The sequence below is a fragment of the Coturnix japonica genome, chromosome 1 (genome assembly GCF_001577835.2).
Source record: "Coturnix japonica isolate 7356 chromosome 1, Coturnix japonica 2.1, whole genome shotgun sequence".
Lineage (NCBI taxonomy): Eukaryota > Metazoa > Chordata > Aves > Galliformes > Phasianidae > Coturnix > Coturnix japonica.
In genome coordinates, this window is record NC_029516.1 from 53,402,678 (window position 1) to 53,425,621 (window position 22,944).

Below are 22,944 nucleotides of genomic sequence, written 5' to 3' on the forward strand. Positions count from 1 at the left end.
GACATTGACCAGCTTGTGGAAGAGAATGATTTCAGTGAGACCAAAACACTGAACAAGCTCCTGACAGACCCAAAGGCTCTCACCCTGCACACAGCAGCCTCCAGAAACAGGTGGCAAAAGCGCAGATATTTTTCCACCATGCACCATGTCCCAATTAATCAGAAGAATAGAAGCCTTCTGGCACTGTCGCTAGATAAGTGAACCTAAAGCCAGTTCTCACAAAAGCACAGCTGCTTTCGGGTTGGATATTAGGAAGAATTTCTTCTCAGAAAGAGTGGTGAGGCAGTGGCACGGGCTGCCCAGGGAGGTGGAGATGTTCAAGAACACAGCATGGATGTGGCACTGAAGCCCTGCTCTCCTGTGAACCCGCCGCTCTGAGGAAGCAGCGCAGGTGCAGCGCCCGCCGCCTCAACTTCCTCGTAGGAGAACCCTGTGGCCGCAGCGGGCCCAGGGAAGTTTCCTCACGGCTCGGGCTGGGCGGAGGCAGCGGGCTCAGCGTGTCGGCGGGGGTGCGGCAGGAGCCGGGCAGGTACCGCGGGTAGGGCAGGGCAGGGCAGGGCAGGGCAGGGCCAGGCCATGGGAGGGAAGGGGCGGGGAGGGCAGGTGAGAGCCGGCGCTGGTGGCGGCCGGAGCCGCAGTGCGGGCGGGGGACGCTCCCCCAGCGCGATGCTGGTCCCGCAGGACGGCAGACGGGGAGGGCGCTGAGCTTCTCCTCACTCTGCCTCTTCTCTCTGCCTTCTCCCCCGTCTCGAGGATGAGCGGAGCCGACGGCATCAACTTCAGGCGGGCGGCCATCCGCAGGAAATCCACCCCGGGCCTCGGCCCCGTTCCCTACGGAGCAGCGCCCACCCGCATCGCCGGCGCCCCGCGGGGGGAGCCCGCCCGAAGCCCGCTCGCAGGTATGTATGGCTTCGGTGGTTCCGCAGGACAGGGATGAACGAATGGCGTTCGTTAAATCCTGCCAGCCCTCGGGCTGAGGGAGCGGTGAGACGCGGCACAGTGCCCGCCCCGGGGCCGCCACCTTCGCCCTGCGGCGGCTGCGGGACCTGTCGTGCTCCACAGCCCCTTCAAACAGTGATACGGTCGGCTGAGGAGGGTTGTGAGTCCCCTCAGTATTACTGTCAAAAGGAGCTATCGGCACAGCCGCGCTTTTGGGAGTTTCATGAAGTTCTGGCTTAGGATTGAGTTGATGCACGCAGCTGTGTGTATGAGCCATGAGGCTGCGTGATGTGGCAGCTCAGCCAGTGGGATATGGGCGGTTTTATAGGTGTGGGAGGCTGAAGTGGACAAACCAGAGTCAAATCTCCAATAGACACTCATTGTGAATGCACCAGGTAGAACGTAGAGAGGGGAATGCTGTCTCTTCATGAATCCCCAGTCAAGAGATGTGTTGGTATGAATATACACAAATAAGAAGAGGCTATCTTGGAGACTTTTCAGCATTAGTGGGTCACGGTGTTGGCAATGTATGTAAATTTATTTGTGGTGGGGTTTTCTTTTGAAGGCTACAGCTGTGTGTTTACATCTGGAAATAGGCATTAACAGCTGTATTTGTAGCTTGGAGGCCTAATGGATTTCAGCCTCATGTAACATGGAACAGAAATGGAGCCCTGTGTTTTGTGTTACTTCTTACTTCAATTTCACCAGGTTTTTGAATAGAATTGGTTGAGTTAGGAGAGACCCTAGACCAACTCCCCTGCAATAAACAGGGGCACCCACAGGTAGATCACGTTGCTCAGAGCTCCGTCCAGCCTGACCTTGAGTGTCTCCAGGGATGAGAGCTTCTCTGGGCAGCCTGTTTCTGTGTCTCACCACCCTTGCTGTAAGAAACCTTTTCCTTACACTGACTCTAACTCTCCCCGCTTCCAGTTTGAAACCTTTTTACCTTGTCCTGACCCTGCTAAAGAGTCTGTTCCTTTCTTCTAGCCTCTCTTTACATACCGAAAGGGTCTTCCTGGAACCTTCGTGGAGGCTGAATGGCCCCAGGTGTTTATCATTGCCCCAGGTGTTTATCATTACTCTAGAGTCCTGAATAGCAATTCCACACTCATCTACAATCCTTTGTTGTTGCTTTTTTTTTGTCTGTGCATACACTAAACTCACAGGTGATTGGTATTTATTAAGTGTACACACAATGCATGCGTAGCTTGTACAGGCTCTTGTGTCTTTTGGGTGACAGGAAGGTTGTGAGGGTTTTGAGGTGAACAACATGCTGCTTATCAGGTATCCCTGCGTTTTGGTAACAAATATCATACTACTTTCCTGAACCATGATTGATAAATATGATTGTATTATGAAAGAAAATGGCTAAGTGAAGATGAAGAAATGACATCTGAAAACATGAGAAATAGAAGGGGAGTCTTATTGGTGATTTTTAGCTTTTCTCATGAAAAATAAATAAATCCTTCCATGTGATTCTTGCCTTGATTCTCCAAGTACAAACCTTAATTCCCAGGTGCAACATAAACCTGAGTACGTTCTTTCTTCTGTCAAAACTGCAACAGTCTCTGAGAATGATGGTTAGTGTTGCATCAACTCCAGCTTATAAAACACAAAGTGGATTCTGAGGGGCCTTCTAATGCAGGAGGATACCTTTGACCTGCTTGAAATCCTTTCTAGGGGGAAGGAGGAGTTCTTGTAGCCTGTGCATCTCCTTTTCTCAGCCAAGTGTTGTGAAATACAAGAATTACTTTTCTTCTGCCTGAGGGCTGGACTCATGCAGTTGGTTCAGATCCGTGTCTGACAAGCAACTGAAGAAACTAGTTGCGTGACTTGAGTTACTTTTCCTTATAAATGCATTAGAAAAAACTCCGGATTCTGTGTCCCGCAGACTTAGCAGAACTCTCTCAGAATAATTTGTGCATTAATTAGCAAGAAGACTTAATAATAACTAATGCAACTCCTTTATGTGCAAGAATTTCATCAACAGCCCTTGACACTGGTGTGGTGAAGAAGGGGATATTACAGGTTTTCTGTTCTGGGAGATAAGGTCTGGTAGTACTTCTGTTCTTGGTCTTGTCTGAAAACGCTTCCACTGCTGAAGTGGCCTACTTAGGTTGTATGTTATGGCACTGGACTTGTGCTGTGTGTTGCAATCTAAGTGTCCAATCTTTACTGGGCATATCTTTCTCCTGTTCAGCATACTACAGTCTGAATCATTTAGATTCACTGTCATGGATTAAATTCCAATTGAATTCTATCAATTGCAATTGATATTGTTGATGCTTGAAAAAGATTGGTGTGTTTCACTATCCATGGGACCAAGTGAAAATGGTGTCCTTTTAGAAATCGGCATCAATTTAAAGACCTGAACAAAAAAGTGCTTGAATCTTCAGAAGTGCTTTGAGATGGCTGTAAAATGTGAAGATTGATATCTAGAGACAGTTTATGGAAGGGCTTTCAGTGGAAAAGTATGATTAATAATAATCCATTTTTGAAGGGAATAATTAATGGGATTTTTTTTCCCTGCTGTGTTAGAATTCAGACTTGATACTAACTGGAGCAAATCTGTACTTCAAAAGCAAGTCTGTACTTTAAGTCCAAACCTACTGTCTGCCAAGAGTTAGGTGTAGGCTGCCACTTGCTTGCTCAGCACTTCTCACAAGCCAGTCACTCTTCAAAGTGTGAACCTGTCAGCACTTTGTTGCTTCATTGGATTAAACTGCACTGGAGGGCTGTATATCCATGAGTTAACTTCATTTAGCCTTGTAAGGAAGGCAATTCAGAATGTGAGGGCTCAGTAACTTGCATTCCTAGCAATAAATGGCTTCTTTTCTGATATCAGCATGTTTGCCTTTGTCCTTGCTACATACTGACTAGATTCATTCCCTGTGAGATGCAAATCTTGTACTGGTTCCGTGGCTTTGTTCAATTAAGTGCAAATTTACACCGTTTCTGGACTCCTTTTCCCATTCCCTTTTATATATATATAAATACACGGCTGCTGGCACTGCACTGCATGTTGGCAGTGTCGGACACTGCAGCATGGGTCTCAGGGAGCTGAGGTGATTTGCATTCATGGCAGCATTTGCTGCAGCAGGGTATCTGCAAACACTGACAAGCAAAAAGAGTAAATCTCCCTGCTCCTGCTGTTGTATCTTTGTGTGTTAACTTGGTATGATTTTATGGGATGGCGTAAACAGAACTGTGTGAGTCTTTGGGGTTACCTTTTTGCACTAGGAGACAGCTAAATGAGAATATAATCCTGTTCTATGAAAAATACCTTCTGTGTTCAGGTGCTCATTTTTTTTTTCTTTAAAGTTTGCCCTGCCTCATTGGTTTTTATCGTTGCTGGGTTTGTTCCATTTTATTTTTGAAAATAATTAACTAATTAACTTTGGACTGTCATTCTCCTTGCTCCTGGCTCAACACTGAGTCTGTTGTTGACTCAGTCTGCAGTGACTGTGGAGTGTGTTCAGGGAAAGCCCTTATGGTGGTGAGGGCTAATCTAAGCAGTGCCTGGGATCCCTAGGTGCATCAGAGGTACATCCATGAAGAAGAACTGGTTGCCTTCTGTGTTTTCCTGCTAAGAGCAAAGTTTGTGAAAGTTATCTAAAGTTGATATATCTTGAAGAGAGCTGATACTTGCAAATATTGAGAATGGAAGGTAACTGTTTAGGAATTTGCTGCTACATATTCCTCTCCCTTCAAAAAAGGATGGAAGTTGAAGTATAAAAGCATTGCCTTAAGCAGAACTTCTGTGGAAATACACTAGCTATTAAATTTGCCTCTTTGCTGCTCTTAGACAACTTCCTATTTCTGTGGGACACATTGATCCCATGTGCCTCCTATTGAAGCAACTGCGTTGCGTGGAAAGTGGCAGGAAATGGAACTTAGTTCCTGAATGTAATTTTGCTGTTTTCTGATTCATTTCTCCTTTTCTTCTCCAAATATTTAGGATCGTGATATCCCTTTGAGGCCACTAAGAGTGTGCTGTTGAGTTTGCAGACTATCGGGAAGGTTGCTGTGTATTTTGGGTTGGTTGGTGTGGCTACGTAGCTCTTGCCAAGCAACATCTGCTTTACCCAGGAATTGTTGGTCTCGTAATACTGACTTCATGGAGATCAGGAATAAATGAGACTTCTGATTCACAGGTGTTTGACTTGCCAGTGACAAAACACAACAGTTTCAAAGAAGAATTTGACAAGGATTTGCTAAAAGTTTAAGTCTGTTTCTTGCCAGAAAGGCTTCTCTGCAGTGGACCTCGAGAGATGTAAATGCTGCTAAATGCCATTCCTGAAGCCCGTGAAGGGATAGCTGAGAATAAGTAAAAAATAGCTTGTGCATATGATCCAAATGAGTCTGTTACACAAAAGTCACAGGAACAGGTTGTTTTTGCAGTTAACTGAATAAGCATATTTGGGAGATTTTTGGATTGGTGGGGAATTTGCTCAGGGACTGTGTTACTTTTGGACAACCAGTAAAGCAAAAAAAGCAAGCTGTTGGTACAGAAAAATAGCGTTTGCCCTTTGGTTGTTATTTTGTCCTTTATCAGTATCTGTGCTTCTTAAAGCTGCACTTGTCAGACTTTTCCCTCACTTTCATGGTGACAGGCTATCTCACCTCTCGGCATTTCAGGCAAAATCTTATTTAACATTGACCAGTATTTTTATTTGATGTTGTTTGTCAGTACATCTTGAGTACAGTGGGATCTGTGTTACAGTGTTTTAACAGCCGTGTTTTGCACTGTTATGTCTTAAAGTAGCGTTAAGTATTTGCTGTATAAGACAAATTATCTTCCCAGGATGAAGAATTTGTCAGAGGGAAATGAAAAAATATGAATAAAGTTTTAAAAGAAGATACTAATATTTTATTTATTTATTATTTCCCTCCTTCTTCTTCTGTTTCTCTTAATACTGATTTTCGTGAGAATATTATTATCAGTTCAATTCTTTAACCAAATTACTGACTGCAGGTCTTGTAGCTAATGTTCCTTCCTTGTGAGGAATGTAATGCATTCTGTTACAGAATGAGATGCTGCATGTAGTATTTCTCTTGAATGTAAGTCAAGCTAGGGTGTATAATTACACTTGTATAAGCATAATGATTTCTTCTGTCATTCTAAATCTGAGACGAGTAGCTAATGCAATAGAAAGGCTTTGCTGCCATTCCATGAGACCTGGATGGGCTGGAGAGTTGAATAGAGAGGAACCTGAAGGAGTTCAGCAAAGGCAAGTATAGAGTCCTATGCCTGGGGAAGAACCACCTGCACTGGTACAGGTGAGGGGCTGACCTGCTGGAATGGAGCTCTTCAGAGAAGGACCTGGGTGTCCTGGTGGGCAACAGGTTGACTGCGAGTCAATAGTGAGGCCACATCTTGACTCTGTGTCCAGTTTTTGGGTACTCAGCTTAAGAAAGACAGGGAACTTCTGGAAAGAGCCCAGAGGAGGGACACAAAGATGACTGGAGTCCTGGAGCATCTCTCTTATGAGGAAAGACTGAGAGCCCTGGGACTGCTCAGCCTGGAGAAGAGAAGGCTGAGGGGGAATCTTATGAGTGCTTGGCGGGAGTCAAGTGGATGGGGCCAGGTTCTTTTCAGAGGTGTGTGGTGACAGGGACAAGGAGCAGTGGACACGAACTGGAACACAGGAAATTCCATCTGAACATAAGGAAAAACTTATTTACTGTGAGGGTGACAGAGCACTGGAACAGGCTGCCCAGAGAGACTGTGGAGTCTCCTTCTCTGGAGATATTCAAAACCTGCCTAGACACTTTCCCACATATCCCTTTGTAGGGAACCTGCTTTAGTGGAAGGGATGGGCCGGTTGATTTCCAGAGGTCCCTTCCAACCCCTACAGTAAATGTTGCCTCCCTCTCTTGATGGTAGAAGCATCTTAATCAAATGCATTACTATGGACATCACTGAGCACATGTACTTCTGAGAATAGGAGACAGAGTTCTCATTTAGAGGGGGTATCCCAGAGCTATAGGTTCTTGAAACACACAGGAAAGCAAAAGGAAGAAGTTGAAAGAGGAATTTCTAAAGTTTTATTTTTGAAGCAACTGCCTTAGAAGTGGCTTTTTAACAGAAGTGGCTGCAGCAGAGTAAACTACTTCTGAAATTAATACGAAGAGGGAAGGTTGGGGCTTTGTTGAGATGATGCTGAACAAAATGAAAATCAGAGATGTCATCTCAGTGCATAAATACCCAACAGTAAGACTCTATCAGAAGATATGGAGAAGCGAGTCATAGCAGAAAAGGAGACAAACTAATTGCTACGGTAGTATACAAAGCAAGACACGTAAAGAAAGATAAGTATATTTTAATGATTGTTAATGCAATTTGCCTCTGATTATACTAAACTTAGTAAAATGGAATATGAAATGGGTTAAAACTGGAGGCAAAAGGCGTGGAGTTAGAGGTGTTACAGAGCAAGTGGGACGTTTTAAGTTGCTAAGTATTAACACTAAGCGTGTCATGGATGTTAATGTAAAATATGTAAAATAGCCTGGAAAGGTGGAAAAATGATGTGGATCTCTAATCTGAGACATAAAATCCTGTGATTTATTCCTGACTTCTGAACAAACGTCCCAATGCATAGATGATATTGCATCAGGATTACAGGTCGAGCCTCTGCCCAGATGTTGATGGATGTTAGGGAGAGAAAATGTACACTAATAATTAAAAATAATTCAGACTGATTTATAGGCTGGATTTCTTCTGGCCTTTAAAAAATTTGGCTTTTCAGAGTGGAGTGTGTGATCGTAAATTCTGTTTGTCACTGTTGTTATCAGGCTTTTCAGCTCTTGTAGCTGTACCCAGCCTTGTAGCTGTGTAATTATACTGTAACTGCATCCAACTTCTGCATACTTGGAACTTATGAAGCCTGAGCAGCCTCCTATTGCAGGTGCTGCACAATGAGGCCTATCCAGGGGTTGCTGTGGGCACTCTTCCTGCTTTCAACCTCTCCCTTCTCACTTAGAAACTCTGCACCAATAGGATTTGATGGAGTTTCTCAGTGATTCCTAGAGGGACCTCACAATGCTCAAAACAAAAACCAGTAGATGATTTTCCTTCTATGTGTGTGAGCTGTGAGACATCTAGATCTGAGCAAAGCCTGAGTGTCCAGTGGGAGCAGGGAGGTGATTGTCCCTCTCTACTCTGCCCTTGTGAGGTCCCATCTGGAGTGCTGTGTCCAGGTCTGGGGCCCTCAGTACAAGAAAGACAGGGAGTTGTTGGGGAGGGTCCAGAGGAGGGCCACAAAGATGATGGCTGGAGCACCACCCATATGAAGACACGTTGAGGGAGCTGGGCTTGTTCAGCCTTGAGAAGGCTCTGGGGTGAACTCAGTGCAGCCTTTCAGTAGCTAAAGGGAGCCTACAAACAGGAGGGGAGTCAACTCTTTGGAAAGGTAGATAGCAGCAGAACAAGGGGAAATGGTTTTAAGTTGAAGGAGGGAAGATTTAGGTTGGATGTCAGGGGAAAGATCTTTACTGTGAGAGTGGTGAGGTTCTGGAACAGGCTGCCCAGAGAGCTTGAGGATGCCCTGTCCCTGGAGGTGTTCAAGGCCAGGTTGGATGGGGCCCTGGGCAGCCTGCTCTAGTATTAAATGTGGAAGTTGTGGCTCTGCCTGCGGTGATTGGAGGAGCTTTATGATTGGAGCTTTATGATCCCTGAGGACCCTTCCAACCAGGGCCATTCTGTGATTCTGAGTGCAGCTCCTCCTTCTGGTACCACTGAATTCTGGAGGTACAAGGAAAAGGGAAGGAATAGAGAGATCTTTCTCTCTGCTGTTTGTCTGGATGAGGATCCTGATCCACTGATCTTTTTTCCTTCTGGGTACTGCCTGTTAAGTGCAGTCTGTATGCAGGAAAAGGGCAAATTCTTATTCAAATAATGGTTATATTGGTAGTCTTTATTCTCCTTCCAGTCTGAGCCACTCAGTTGGTAATACCTTTTCAGTCTCCTAGGTTCTTTTCCCTGATGGAAAGTGGTATTTTAAATTGAAAATCGATGCTGAGCCTACAAGAGATTTTGAAAAAAGAGCTAAAACTGACTCAAACTGTATTATTGCTGAGGTTAATAATAGTATTTGAAGTCTCTCTCTTAATGTTTTGTCTGTGTCAGGATTTATCAGCTCCTTACAGTGAATAATCAGACTATTTTTCTTGTGCTCATATACTGCAGTTCATTGTCTTGTCTGCGATGCTTCAGTTTCTTAGCTGAATATTAATATGCTCATTATTTGTGTTAACATCAGTGACCGAGTTAAGAAATGAAACTTACTGGCTAATTACATTCATCTTCAGAACTGGGGATTTGAGAATGGAAACACAGACACTGATACAGGAAAAAATAATTTTTTTTTGTTAGAACTGGAAATCTTTTCAAGTTCTGTGTGGTTGTACTGCTTGACCTTCTTCAGATGACTCTTGTCACAATGCCCCTAATTTTAATATAGGCATACTTTGCATTCCTTTTATTCAGTCTAACGTTAACTTTGGTCATTAAGACCAAATACATTCCAGATGAGAACTACAAGGGCTGCTCTGAAAGTAATGCCTCCTATTTTATTATGTTGGCCCATGACATCAGAGGTAGATATTGGTGGTATGGCAGTAGAGGTTGAACCTTCCCACCAGTATTCTGTTACATTTTGTTGCTGTGTGACAGATGTCAGCAGAGGGGCAGGCTGACCAAATAGTGACTGGTGTGAAAACATGGATGAAGCAAAGGTGTGTTCATTTACTTCATGCATGCAGAAAAAAGTGGCACCTGCTGACATTTATCAGTGAACTGAATGTTCATGGAGCACAAACAGTGGATGTGAGCACAGTGAGGCTGTAGGTGGTGCATTTCAGCAGCATCAACAACAGGTTACCTCCACTGGTGCCGATTTTTATGAGTGCAGCATGCAGGTTTTTGATGCTGGTGAAAATGCACAGCCAATGGTGATGCCTGTGTTGAAAAAATAGTGCTTTGTAGCTGAGAACTTGCTTTGTAAAATAGGGTTATTGTTCTCCTTGTAGCTGTTGTAGATTCCATGGAAATAAATAGGAGGCAGTACTTTTGGAGGGTCCTATGCATTATTAGAATGTAAAGTAATTTGCTCGTGCGTATTCTTAGCAGTAAAAATTTCTGTCTGTATTAGAAAACAGTAGTTACCGCTGCAGAGGTTTGACTTTCATCAAGTTCTCCTGGTAATCTGAACCAAGTGTTACTCTGATTACATTGTACTCTCTGGAATAGTGAATGATAATGCAGTAAGCAGTGTTCTTTATAATTTGTTAATCTATATCTGATCCAGTAGACAAATATGCTGCCCAGGCTTCCAAGTGAAGGGCATGCTGATGACTGAGCTGGCTGTTCACAAACTGGTTAAAGCCTGCCAAGCTAGGCTAGGGAGCAGAAGCTAATGGCTGTAGGATGCTGGGGGTGGCTTCTGTGTTTGGGTTGAATGGTAAGGTGCAATTGAGCTAAAACACAACAGTCCCACTGGCTGGTTTTGCACATAACCTATTTCTAAACTTCCTTATGTCCTTACCCTGGCCTCCAAGCAGAGTAGATCTTCAGAATAAGACTGCTGACATGCAGTCAAAGGAAGGGAATTAAAAGATCCATCCTGTCTGCTGGATATAGCCAGTAAGAGTCAGTGTAGGCATGGCTGTCATCGGTGCTTGGCTTCCATGTTGGGAATTACCCTTTTCAGTTTTTATCTTATTGTCTGTGTAAGGGCTTTATTTCTTGTGCACAGGATGTGCTAAAAGGCTTTTGCTGACAGGATTGAGAACAATATTAGAATTCAGTGCTCTAATGAGGAAGTTAAAGAAACTGAAAACCCAAATGAACTAGCTTTCAAAGGGTTTTGGTATAGCTGAAATAACCAAGTGTCTGTTCAGCTTAAGTGTGAAGAATTACCACTTTCTAGTTTGAACAGCTGTTCACTTCTAAGTCTGATCTCTGCTTTTCTTATGTGTCTCACTCTGTAGTTACCTACATTTGTATGAGCTTACTTTGGCTGTTTCCAGTAAATGCACTTGAGCTGTAACAGAAATGTAGCCTTCGTTTAAACTGTTTTTATTTTCCCTGTAACCTACAGAAAATGTTTAGAGATGAAGATGATTGATGCTGAATGAGATTGATTTCACCATGTGCATGATTTGCTGGCATTAGTGTTGACATCATATAGAAAACCAAATATTATTTCTGAGAGTGTCTCATACATCCCAAATTGTCAGATTTATTCATTTTGAACAGTGATGACTAAAGACATTTTCCATACCCATACAGCATCCATGAGAAATAGCACGTGGCATCACAGCTGTGAGCAACACCACAATCCTCTGATAGGACAAAGCCTTCAAGCCTTTTTAAAACTTATTTGATGCGCATTATTCAGACTCCTATTCTGTAAGACCCATGACATTCAGTATGGTTTTGTGAGAGCATATTAACAGAACTCTTTCAAAAATGAAAGTGATTTTAAAGCTGACTCTTAGGAAGAAAATTGCCAGTGTCAGCAAGAAGTTTGGTGATAGTACTGAACTGTGTGCATGGGGAACAGATGTGGATAAAAGCAGTTTAACTTAACTGCTCTCCAGGTAATGCATCTGGGTGTGATGTCCTGAACAGACATATGTGGTTGAAGTACAGAATCCAGATCCTCACTTGTAAAGAAATGAGTGTACAACGCTGCAAATGCAAAATCAACTTATCCTGTTTATGCCTACTAAGTGTTGTAAGTGGCACTTTCCTTCCACCAGAAGGTGTTATTCTATGTATATATTCTATAGTTCGGTAACAAATTTTGCAAATTTTCCTTTAGAGTAACACTGTGAATAAAGTTTCCTGCAGTAGGAACTTCAGCTTCCTTCTGCTGCCCTGGTGCGCAGTGCTATTGTTCACACCAATGCTGGCTTTCAGAAAATAAAACTCACTATTTCCTCCCTTTGGTCCCTGGGAAGGAGATTAGAGAACTGAGCAGGAGTAGATGACTTCTGCTCTTTGAAGGCTGTGGGAGTGTGTATATTTAGTCGTCTTCCATCTTGCACGGTGGTCTGTTCAGATCTGTTTGCTAGTACAGATGTATGTACAAAAAAAAGGCATGGCTGTCCCTCTGCTTCCCATATGTTCAGTCTGAGGTAGTCCGACATGCCCCTGACATTTGGGCTGTGCAGCCACATGCTACCTCGAATCTATTGTGAAAATGACGGAATTTCTTATTGTTTTCTCTTAAGAAATCAAATTAGTTGCCTGCTGTCAAATATTAACTTCAGTTTCAGAAAGGAAAAATACTTTTTAAATATGAAAAGTGAGAATATCTCATGCTTGACAAGGACAGCATACTTTCATTAAAGTCAGTGAAGCGTGAGTAAGGCTAGCAGAGCTGAAACCTGCAACACAAAGAGCTAAAGAATCTGAAGTATTAAGGCTGGAAACTTTCTTTGTACATGTGCAAGGACAGGTTGTTTGAAGTTAAAATACAATACTGTTTACAGTGGATAAGGGCATAGGAACAGCATCAGCTTTCTGATAAGGCTTTTCTTCTTCAGGTATAGTTCACAAGGGGTAAGAGAAACAGGAACAGTTTAGTAACTGAGAGGAGAGAGAACAGTGAGCTGAGAGCGCCGTGCTGAAAGAACGCTTTATGCAAAGAATCTTTTCTATTATTTTTCATGGTGTGTGGGCATACGCTGGAAGATCTTTCTGAGAGATGGCAGGAGAGTTCTGATAACTGGTAAGCATGTTAAACTTCAAATGAAAACGTTTGAACAACTTTACAGCAGCTGCAAGCAAGCAGCATGGAATAAAAAGTAGAATAGAATCGAGCGCTTCTTAAGAGGAACTTCTGTTTTTAGCATATACTTTTGTTTTCTTCAAGTAGGTAGAAGGGAATTGGATATAAAGGATATAGATTCTTCTACCATGCTTTATGAATTAATCTTTTACTTATTTATTTTCCAAACAGCAGTCGGTCAGTGATGACTTATTTGGGAGATGAGGGCAATCGATACAAATATTACCTAAAAGTTTCCAGAAAATAAGGAACACCTTTAAAAAAAATAAAGAAGAGACTCAAGAGCTAAAATCTACTATTAATAAAGTAAAAACTTCTCTAAGAGGAAGGTGTCTAATGATCAATGTCTGCTGACTCACAGTGCTCTTATCATATGGGTATCTTTAGCAAGCCACCATGCTGCTTTGTTGCGCCAAGCAGAATGGCTTCCCCGTGCGTTTGCTCTGTCATGGGTGTTGCGGTATAGCAGTTTTTTAAGCAGCTTTTATTATAGTCATAAAATACTCCCTGTGTATGAATCAGTGGGCCATTATAATCCCTAATGTGATTTGATAGAACTTGATATAAGCGTTTGGATATGGTTGGATATGGATATCGTCTCAGCTTAAGCATTTGGATATAATTAATACCTTCACGTATTAAACCTTCATTTGTATATTTTTATTTATTTATGTATTTATTTTTGAGATTAAGCCAGGCTTTCTGTTCTCCATGTTAACAAATAAAGGTCAGGATCAATACCTCTTAGCTGCTGCTTTTTGTCTTTTGTTGCATATAACCATGTCTGCCATATGGAGTATATGGAGTAAGACGAAAAAGGACTACACGGACTGAGATTATTCTTCAGGATTATCCACTCTCGTATCTTAATGGTCCCTTCCGACCCAAACCATTCTACAAATCTATGAGTCTGCGTATGTTTAAATAATGTTGCCTGCCTGCCCTGTTAACAAAGTGGCTGTTTTGCACATGAGACCGAAGATATTGAACTGAGACAACAAAGCCAGCAGTGTTTTATCATTGGCTTTGGAATATATTCTGTTGACGACAAGGCTAGTTTTATTTTATGTAGCATATTAATTTGAGTTGAAAATGTGCATACTTGTCAAGTAGATTTAAACAGTGAATTTTGAAATTGAAGATGATAGTTAATGCATATCTGGTATTGTAAGGTAACTCAACTGGTGCAAGTGGTAGAAGTGCCGCTCTGCTACACAGAGCCCCAAACCCCGGGGGTTGGACTCAATGATCTCTAAGGTCCCTTCCAACCCGCACAAGACTGTGATACTGTGATACTGTGAATAGATTAAGGAAAAGTTTCTGGCAGTAAATTTTCCTATGCATTTTTATTACCCTCCCCCTACCCCCCTTTAAAATTCAGAAGGGTCTTGAATTTATCTGTTGTCATAGAAATCAAATACAGACACATCTGGGTACACTGAAAATAATCCAAGTATTCAAAGCCAAGCGCGTGATTCAGCAGAAGACTACCATGGGCTCTTTTTGATACAGGTGTTGTGGTTACAATGATTATGAATATAGTATAATGCATAACACTGATGACAAGAATTTAGATTTCTGAAATCTGAAGCTGAATTTTATTCAACTTCAGTGAATTTTATTTGTAACAAAGTTAATGTCACAGTAGCATAAACTGAGAAGCTCCTTAGAGATGGGAAGTTCTTTACACACGGTGGGAAAGGCAATGTGGTAGCGGTGCTGGTTATATACAAAATGCTTTTGACCACGTTGAGGAACACAGTGAGTTACAGTAGAGTTCATGTCCCCAAATGCTGCAGTTACCCCTTCAGTCTGTTACCAAAGAAGATTGTTTTGCATACTTCCCCATATCTTACTTTTTGTGTGTGTTTGTTCCAGTGAAGTGCCTCATTCAGCACTGGTTTTAACAAAACAGAACGTGGAGTGAGATGAGAAAGAAATTCACCTGAGGGGAATGTTCCTCCGTTGACCTTGTCTGAACTTTTTTCAAACGCTTTAGGGCTGATGTACAGTCAGTAAACCAGATTCTAATTTCACTGAATCACACAGTCACAGGATGGAAGGCACCTCAGGGATCGTAAAGCTCCAACACCCCCCCCCCCAACACACACACACTACAGGCAGGGCCACTTACCTCCACATTTAAAACTAGACCAGGCTGCCCAGGGCCCCATCCAACCTGGCCTTGAGCACAGAGACAGAGGTGCCTCTCTGGGCAGCCTGTTCCAGCACCTCACCACTCTCACAGTAAAGAACTTCCCTCTGACATCCAGCTAAACTGTTGTTTAGTTCAACTGTGAATCATGCGCAAATATTCTGTGCCTGGTAATGCTGTGGTTCAGTAGAGGTGACTGCGTTGACTAAACTGGCCATGTGATAAGAAAAGGTGAGAGGTTTAATACTTAATCAGCTGGATGACGCTCAGTCTTTTTTATGTTCAAGGTGAAAGGAATGTGGACAGGCAGAAAATACGTTTGTTCCCTGCAGAATTCATTTTTCTTTTTGAAAGGTCTCCTTTTCACAGATTGTGTATATGCTGAAAGTCCTATTCACACTGTATAATGCCTACATTTAGCTGTAGTTCAGCATGTTCATTTTCTATCTTAGTCCAGAACCTAGAATGAAAATGCACCAATTTACCGGCATACTTCTTTCTTTGTGAGTTGCAAACTTGGAGCTAGAAAGCAATGGTAAAAAATTGGAATTTGAGCTTAGGCAGTCAGTGGAAGTGGATAAAAATGATTACGGCCGGTGAAAGACCCTTACCCTTTTAGTGGCTGAAATTCCTTCTGCTGTAATCCCTGTACAGTTCTTTCCCTTTGGAGACTGCAGCTACTTATGCTGAATAGTGAAACCTTTCTAAAACTCAGTAGATGTCATTACAAAAAAAACCAAAACACCTAGTGCAAATGCAGCCTTCTCATGTTCCCAGGTTTTAAGTCACTCAGTGTGGTCTCTGAAAGCTTAGTGAATCCTTTTCTGAAATGCTGATGGTTGGCAGAATAAAATTGTCTCAGCAGTTTTCTGTTTTGTCCTTCTTCCTTACTGCTGAGCGGCATTAAAAGGAATGACATACATTTTGATGGCAGTATTTTAGGGTGTAAGAAGCAGGTGTACCTGCTAAGCATGCTTGACTCTACGTAGGAACAAACAGTCTACAGGCCAAACCACTATGTTGTTGACTGAATCATGTCCAGTATTAGTTTAAAAAGTAAAAGAAAGATTTAATTGTTTAATTGTTACATGTGTTACTACATTAAAGCCACTTAAAAATCATACATGGTCTATGCCAATATCTTGTTGCCTGCTTGAAAACATTGACCTGACTGGTAACGTTAATCCTTGTTCTACTGAATCATCACACTGTGTGATCAGCCATAGACCTCAGCATGGTGACTGTAATTCTCAAGATGCCGTGGAGTTCTCAGAGATAAATGGTGTCACACAGTACTGCGTGCTGGGGGATATTGCTGGGCTGATCGTTTCAGACAATTGAAGTTTTCTATTCATCCTCAGACAAACAGATGCAATTGCAGACTGGCTGACTGCTGTGAAATGCCAGGGATTTTAATTGAAAGTTGTGGAGTGCTTTCAAATGAAATGGAAAAACTGTATATTTTAGGTTGCGTTAAAATAAAAGCATCGATATTTTAACAGGAATTTATTGGTGTTTTAAGCTTAAAAACAAACAACAAGCACATTGTTGTGGGAGTTCAGGATCTTGAGCAGATAGTCTGTCTATTTTAAACACCTTGTTGATAGCATAATTTCTGAATTTTTATTTTATTCAAAAATAATTACCTGCTCTGTATGGCAGGGAATACAATTTTGAAAGAATTGAGACTGTTTATATTTATTAAAAAATGGTTAACTTCCCTTTCAATGTTATTATTCAGGTAGGTACTTTTCATCTCAGAAGCAAATCATAAGCCTTCATTAGTTTTGGAAATTTCTCGTTTGAGAAAATATATTTGGCCTATTTATGGTTGTTTCATGATGGGCATTGTTTGCTTAGAAGACAATTCTGGAGGTAAAAGAAACCAGGAAGGGTTGTTATAAGTCAAGAAGAATGTTACTGTGATTTATTTACCCAGTATCTCTGTTATTATACAAATGGTCATTGAAACTTCACGTTGCTGCATAAACCACTTCCACAGAGCATGGTGGACAAGATGAGATATGTGTATAAATACATATATTTCCTCAGAGTATTTTCACACAATAGGCTGTAAATTAGAGAAACCAGAACTACCAAACTACTTATCCCGTTTAGGCTGCTCTTGCTTATTTTGAGAAATCTTTAACAGCATTGCGGCAAAAAGACATCCTGTAAAATGATTGGCCTTATGTGCAATGAGCACAAAACATTTCGGCTGCAGGCTTTCTCTAAAGCTGTTTAATACAATCTCATTGCTCCAATACTTGTGAAACTGAGAAGTGGTAACTGGAAGTTGTGGTGGCTGTGCCTGCCTCCTATAGAAATGACTTCCTCCTTTGGCCAAACAAGCAGAGTAAGATAAAGCATATTTATGGTGTGTTTGCAGTAGAGATGTGTTATTTTAAAGATAAACTGGCAAGGTTCAGGTGTCTTTATTATAAAATAGATTTTAAATAAAGACAACTGATGATCCTCAGATGTAGGTAACACAAAAACTATGTTTTTTTATGTCAGTTGGTGCTTTCCTATAGAAATAATAGGCAAAACTCAATAAGCAAATCACTCTTTAAATGCAGCCTAGTAATACATTCTTTAGGTAGATGCAATAGCGAGATTTCCATTCATCCAGACAGACTTTAATGACCATTTAAGAGTCCACTTTCTGGAGTACATGTTAGACAGATAGAGTTCAGCAATGGGAAAGAAGGGGAAGCATTCTGATCTTTTGCTAAATACTGGCATCTTATATATCTGTAGAGTAGGCCAAATTAGTATGAAAGAATGCATCATAAGGTAGGAATAAAGCTCTCACTTTTCAGTTGTTTTATAACTATGCTGTTTTTTCAAAAGCTCAGCACTCTGGTGAACAAAACCTCTCCCTCTTATTTTGGTGTTGAGAGCCACAAAAGGAAGTGAAAGATGGGAGCCCTTCAGCATGTAGGCTGTACAGCTTGCTTTGGCGTGTGTGTTGAGGATGCGCAGAGCAAGCAAGATTGATATAGGAAGAGCTGTGTGTAGGGCCAAGTAGAAGAAGTGAATTCATAATTTGTTAAATGCCCTTAGGTATCTTCTCAGGTAAGTTAATATATTACTGCGATTATATTTAAAATGTTGCACAATGATAAGAGTACAGTATAGGTGTTAGCATTTTCCATGGAGCTTCTTTTCTTAAGGCAGATATTTAATAGAGTGAATATTTAATTGAAAAGTAGTTGTGGATTTGTCTATTCTGAAATGTTAAGGGGGAAAAAGAGAGGAAAAAAAAATTGTTTAAACTGTATTCGATTCTGCCAGCAATGCTATTTAGAATTAAAATGTTTAATTCTTGAATGTAGTTTGTTAAACTTGAGTATCTATACATAACTATGCATAAGGAAAGCAGAAGTATCACTCAGTACAATTAATTAGAGATTCGAGGGCAAGGCAGAAATTATTCAGCTCTGTAGCCAGGATTTTCTGAACAAATTTAATAGTTAAATAGCTTGGTTTTTTGAGGAAATGAGTTCGAGTTCTTCTGAAAACCAGTTCACTAATTTACAAGGCTAAATGCTGCATTTGTGTTTTCTAACTTTAGGCACGCAAACCAACAGATTCAGATACATAACTTGAAAGATTAACATCAGTAAGTATGTTCCTAAGTTTTGTGGCTATTTCTGGAAAAATGACAAATATCCAATGTCTGTATAAAATAAAATAAAAATTCTTGCTTGCCCATTAATGGAGTGTTAAATTTGCCAGTACGAGTAAAATCTAAACAGGGTAAATGGCATCTGCAGACTGCTGAGGTTTGTAGTCCGGTGAAAATGTGAGTTCTGGAATACAGTAATTAGATGGGGTAGTCAATACTTGTTAATGAAGCCTGTGCTTGTGATCCATCTTTAAAGGGAGAGAAAAGCAATACTGCCCTTCCTGTGGAGCCCTTATTGACCTGCTGCAGCAGCTGCTGTCTGCTCACACAGCTCATCCACAGAATAACTAACATGCTTCCCTTAAGAATAAAATAGTCTGTTTTCCAAAAGTGATGGAAGTGTTTCAAGAATACAGAACAAAATGCTGCTGCTAGAGGATAATGAAATACGAGGTGTTTGGCAGACAAATTTTAGACACTCTTCTCTGTGTGTTCTAAAAAATGCCCTCTGAAAGAGACTGGTGCTGCTTAATTCCATTAACTGTATGGGATGCCTACGCAATAGCCAGGCGTGTTACTGCACTTGAATGTGCGTTTTGTCCACGCTTTTATTCATGCTTTTCCCATGAAGTGTTTTTCTGATTTTTGTGTGTGTGTGTTTTGTTTTTTTTCCTGGGATGCCAACTTCTAGGAGGTGATCAGAATAGCGGGCTTATGGCAGCAAACTCTTCTTTATTCTAGCTGTCAAAGCAAGTTTGCTGGGATCAAAGATGGTGAAATGGTTTCTCTTAGAACCGAGTCTTTGCATGGTGTTTCTTTGAAGGCTGTTCTAAATCTGGCTTAAGATGTGGAATATGTCACTGAGGTCTTTGTCATCCCATTTCTTTCTGCAGCTACAGGGGGAAGTACCAAGGTTTGGGAGCTGCTGGTTTTCCCATGATAGAGGAAAGCTATTACTTTTTTATTTTGGAGTAAAATAAATGAAATTGTTAACTTTTGGAAATTCCCTTATAAAACATTGTAATCAATTTCATTCAGGATGACTGCCCAGCCATGAGCAAGAAAGCTAGTCAAAACAACAAATTCTGTTACTGCAATTTATTGTGCTTGTTATGCTTATTGGCGTGATTTGGTAGTGTTCAAAGCTGTTCTTAGAAACTCGTATAGCGGTCTACAACCATCAGTAGCTTGTGATACAATTCAGTGCTCCCAGAGCATTTACATCTACAGGAAGATGTCCCTTGCCTTCGCTGACCCCTGGGCTCACATTTTTTCTTGATGCATCTTCCAAGCTCGCCACTGGTATAGATGGGTTCAGTTTTTCTTATCCTTTAACAAAGCTTCAGATATTGAAAGTGTTTTCTTTCTTAATTAATACTGAGAACAGCAACCATTAATTTAATGAAACAAAGACTTCTTGAGAGTGTGTTTTGTCATGACTGTGCCAACTTTGTATTTGCAAGACATCATGGTGACAGACAGCTGATGGTAATGGTGATCTTTAGGTTGTCAGCTTAATCCTACAGGCATTTAAAACTTCTTTGCTTTTGTGTTTACAAGATATCAACACAAACCTGTAGCTGGTTGAGCTGTTAGCATGTTGAAATCGCTTCTAGGCTTGTATTTATCAAATGCTTTGTTTGTAGCTGGTTTATGTTCTGATATTTGCAGACCTTTACTTCTTCTGTGCTAAAGTTAGTTAAGTGAGATACTGATCTTTATGTGGAGGTAACTCCCAATAAACCTTGTGTGCTCATAGGTAAAGTTTATGAATTCAGCTAGGCTGGAACCATAGGAGAGAGGCAGTGTCTTTTGCACTGACAGATGAATGGGGAGAGAAGGAAAAGTAGAAAGCCAAGCTTTTGAGTCCACTGAATCACTGGAAGAGTCCAAACCAAAGTGGAAAGCTGCAGTTTAGACTTATATTTTCCCTTCTGTCTGATAAATCTTCTTGCAATTCTAAACTGGAACTACGGCTGAGGCTTTATTTGGGGAAATGTAATGTCAAAGTACAATTTTATATGATTAAGGAATGAGCTATATTGAGTCTGTTTGTACTGTCTGACAGATGAAAGGCCTTATTTAAATTTAGATGCTTCCTCTGTGTTGCCTTGATGGAACCGTAAAGTTCTTCTCAGATGGGGCTCTATGCTTTGAAGTAAAGAGGGAAGAAAGTGATGCTTTAAACAAGGCATTTGTGGTATTGTAGAAGTTCCGGGAACACAGTGGAAAGAACTGATGTTCTGTGTAGAAAATACAATTTTCAAGGGAAAATATTTGCTTAGAAAAAAGTATATTAAAATGAAGTTGCTGATTCAAGTTCTGTAAGTTTCACTGAAGCCAGGCGTAGGGGGAAGAGGAGGAGTTCAGTTTTGTCTTTGTAAATTCAAAGAACAAAGCATAGTTGGCTTACATACTTGTCATTGTTTCTAGATGAAGTGTCTGTCACCCATTTAAAAGAAAAAGCTGGAAAAAAACCCAAACATGCACTGTATAAACCATTGACACACACACACAGAAAACCTCTATTTCCCCAAGACCAAAACCAAATGACCTAAGCTTCAAAAATGGAAGAAACATTAATTTGTGCCAAACCTATGGTTACTTCTTTTGTAAGCTTTATCAGGGAGGGATTTCTGAATCTTTTGTAAGAAGCACCTATTATGTATGAATTTTGAGAGAGAAGCAGCTTGTACATTGAGGTTCCTGCATTGCACTGGAGATGATAGTGCTATTTGCAATTTGCAAAGCAAAGCCTTCACAAGAGGTCTAAGTGTTACTGTTACCATATTTCTTCCACCCTTTTTTCCACGCACTCCAATGACTGTCTTGTGGAGTTTGATTCTCAAGCTTCAAGCATATTTACATACAATGCTTAGTAATGTTGGGTCCTGAAGAGTGTTGTTACTTAGACTTTCAGCTCTGTGCCTTTCTATTCCTACACCTGGCCTCAGCTCTCACCAAGCTTTTCTCCAGACTACTGAAGAATGCATGAATGCAGCCTTCCTGCTCATTCTTCAGTGCTGCCGATAGGTTGTCCTAGAGGAGGAACGGTGGCATCCTATCCAGAAATGTTGATCTAGTGAGGTGGTTCTACCAGGAACTTTGGGCCTAAAATATTCTCAGTGTCCACAGACATGAAAAATCAAAGCTCTTAATATAGGTTTTAGCTCTTATATAGGTTTTAGCTTGAGTCAGAACAGAACAGGGCATTTTCCTTTCTCTTTTTATTTTATTATTTTATTTATTTTATTTTATTTTATTTATTTTATTTTATTTTATTTTATTTTATTTTATTTTATTTTATTTTATTTTATTTTTATTTTATCTTATATTTTTATTTAGTGATCTGCTTCAGGGCTTGCCAGCCATTGCTTTGCTCAAGGTGCTGACAAGTTCATGTTCTCTCCTGGCTTCCTTGGACTTTTGGAAGATCTCTTATCTAAAAGGACTTATATCTGTGCTGAAGTCCTAGTCCTGTATTCTTTGATCCACTACTGTGTTATGTGAACCTCCTGTGACTTTTTTTTTCTGTTCTTGGCTTTCGGATCCTGGCATTGTCTTAAGATAGCTCCTGTAGTTCAAACTACACCAAAACAGTGAGGTTTATGGAGCAGAAAGACTGTAATACACAACACTGTTACTGCAATGCAAAACACTCCTGATGAAATATAGTCTTTATGTAGTGGAGAGGTTGTCCTAGGTATTGCAGAGAACAGCTTGTTCCTTTATGAAACTTGACTTGTACTTGTTTTAAAAACAAAACCAAAAGCTAACTAAAAGTAAATGTTCCTCTCAGTAAGTTTATCTCCCTCTGGTAGTCAAAATGAAACTGGTTATCCAATGATAGTGCATGCAATTGGGCTTATTTTTAAAACTTCCTTCTTGAATGGATTCCAAAGAAGTGTTCTTATCTTTGTAACTCAGGGAGGCACAGCCAGCATAGAACAGACACTGCTAAACTTGATAAACCTTCTTTGAACTTTTACTCATCTTGACACTTGAACTTTGAATATCATATCACTGGTGTAAATATATGTGTATCAAAAGATGGGATTGACTTTTTTTAGGGAGGGTTGTGGGGTTTTTTACTTTATTTTATTTTATTTTATTTTATTTTATTTTATTTTATTTTATTTTATTTTATTTTATTTTATATTATTTTATTTTATTTTAAATAGGTATTCGACTAACTTGTGCTTTGTGAAATTTTTTTTATTTAATATTAAAGGTTTGTTTGAAATGCTCTTGAATGTAGCCAAACTGATGAACCTCTCTGATTGCTTGTTCAGTTTTTAGTATCTTCTCTCTTCTGTGTCCCTAGATATGATTCTAGAGGCACAAGCAGGATTTTGAGGTTCCTGTTTTATGTCCAAGTAATTTCTGTAAGTAGAAAAGTAAATGTCTGATTGGCAGCTTCT

The 22,944-nt window shown here is 40.7% G+C and overlaps 1 protein-coding gene across 1 annotated transcript in view; it reads left to right on the forward strand.

Moving 5' to 3' along the window:
• Nucleotides 1-663: 663 nt before the first annotated feature.
• Nucleotides 664-22,944, forward strand: part of FGD4 (FYVE, RhoGEF and PH domain containing 4) — a 107,669-nt gene continuing 85,388 nt past the window's right edge. Inside the window, exon 1 of the mRNA XM_015866274.2 lies at nt 664-899. Within this exon, the coding sequence (XP_015721760.1) occupies nt 755-899 (145 nt within the window). The 5' untranslated portion in view covers nt 664-754. The remainder of the gene's footprint in view (nt 900-22,944) is intronic.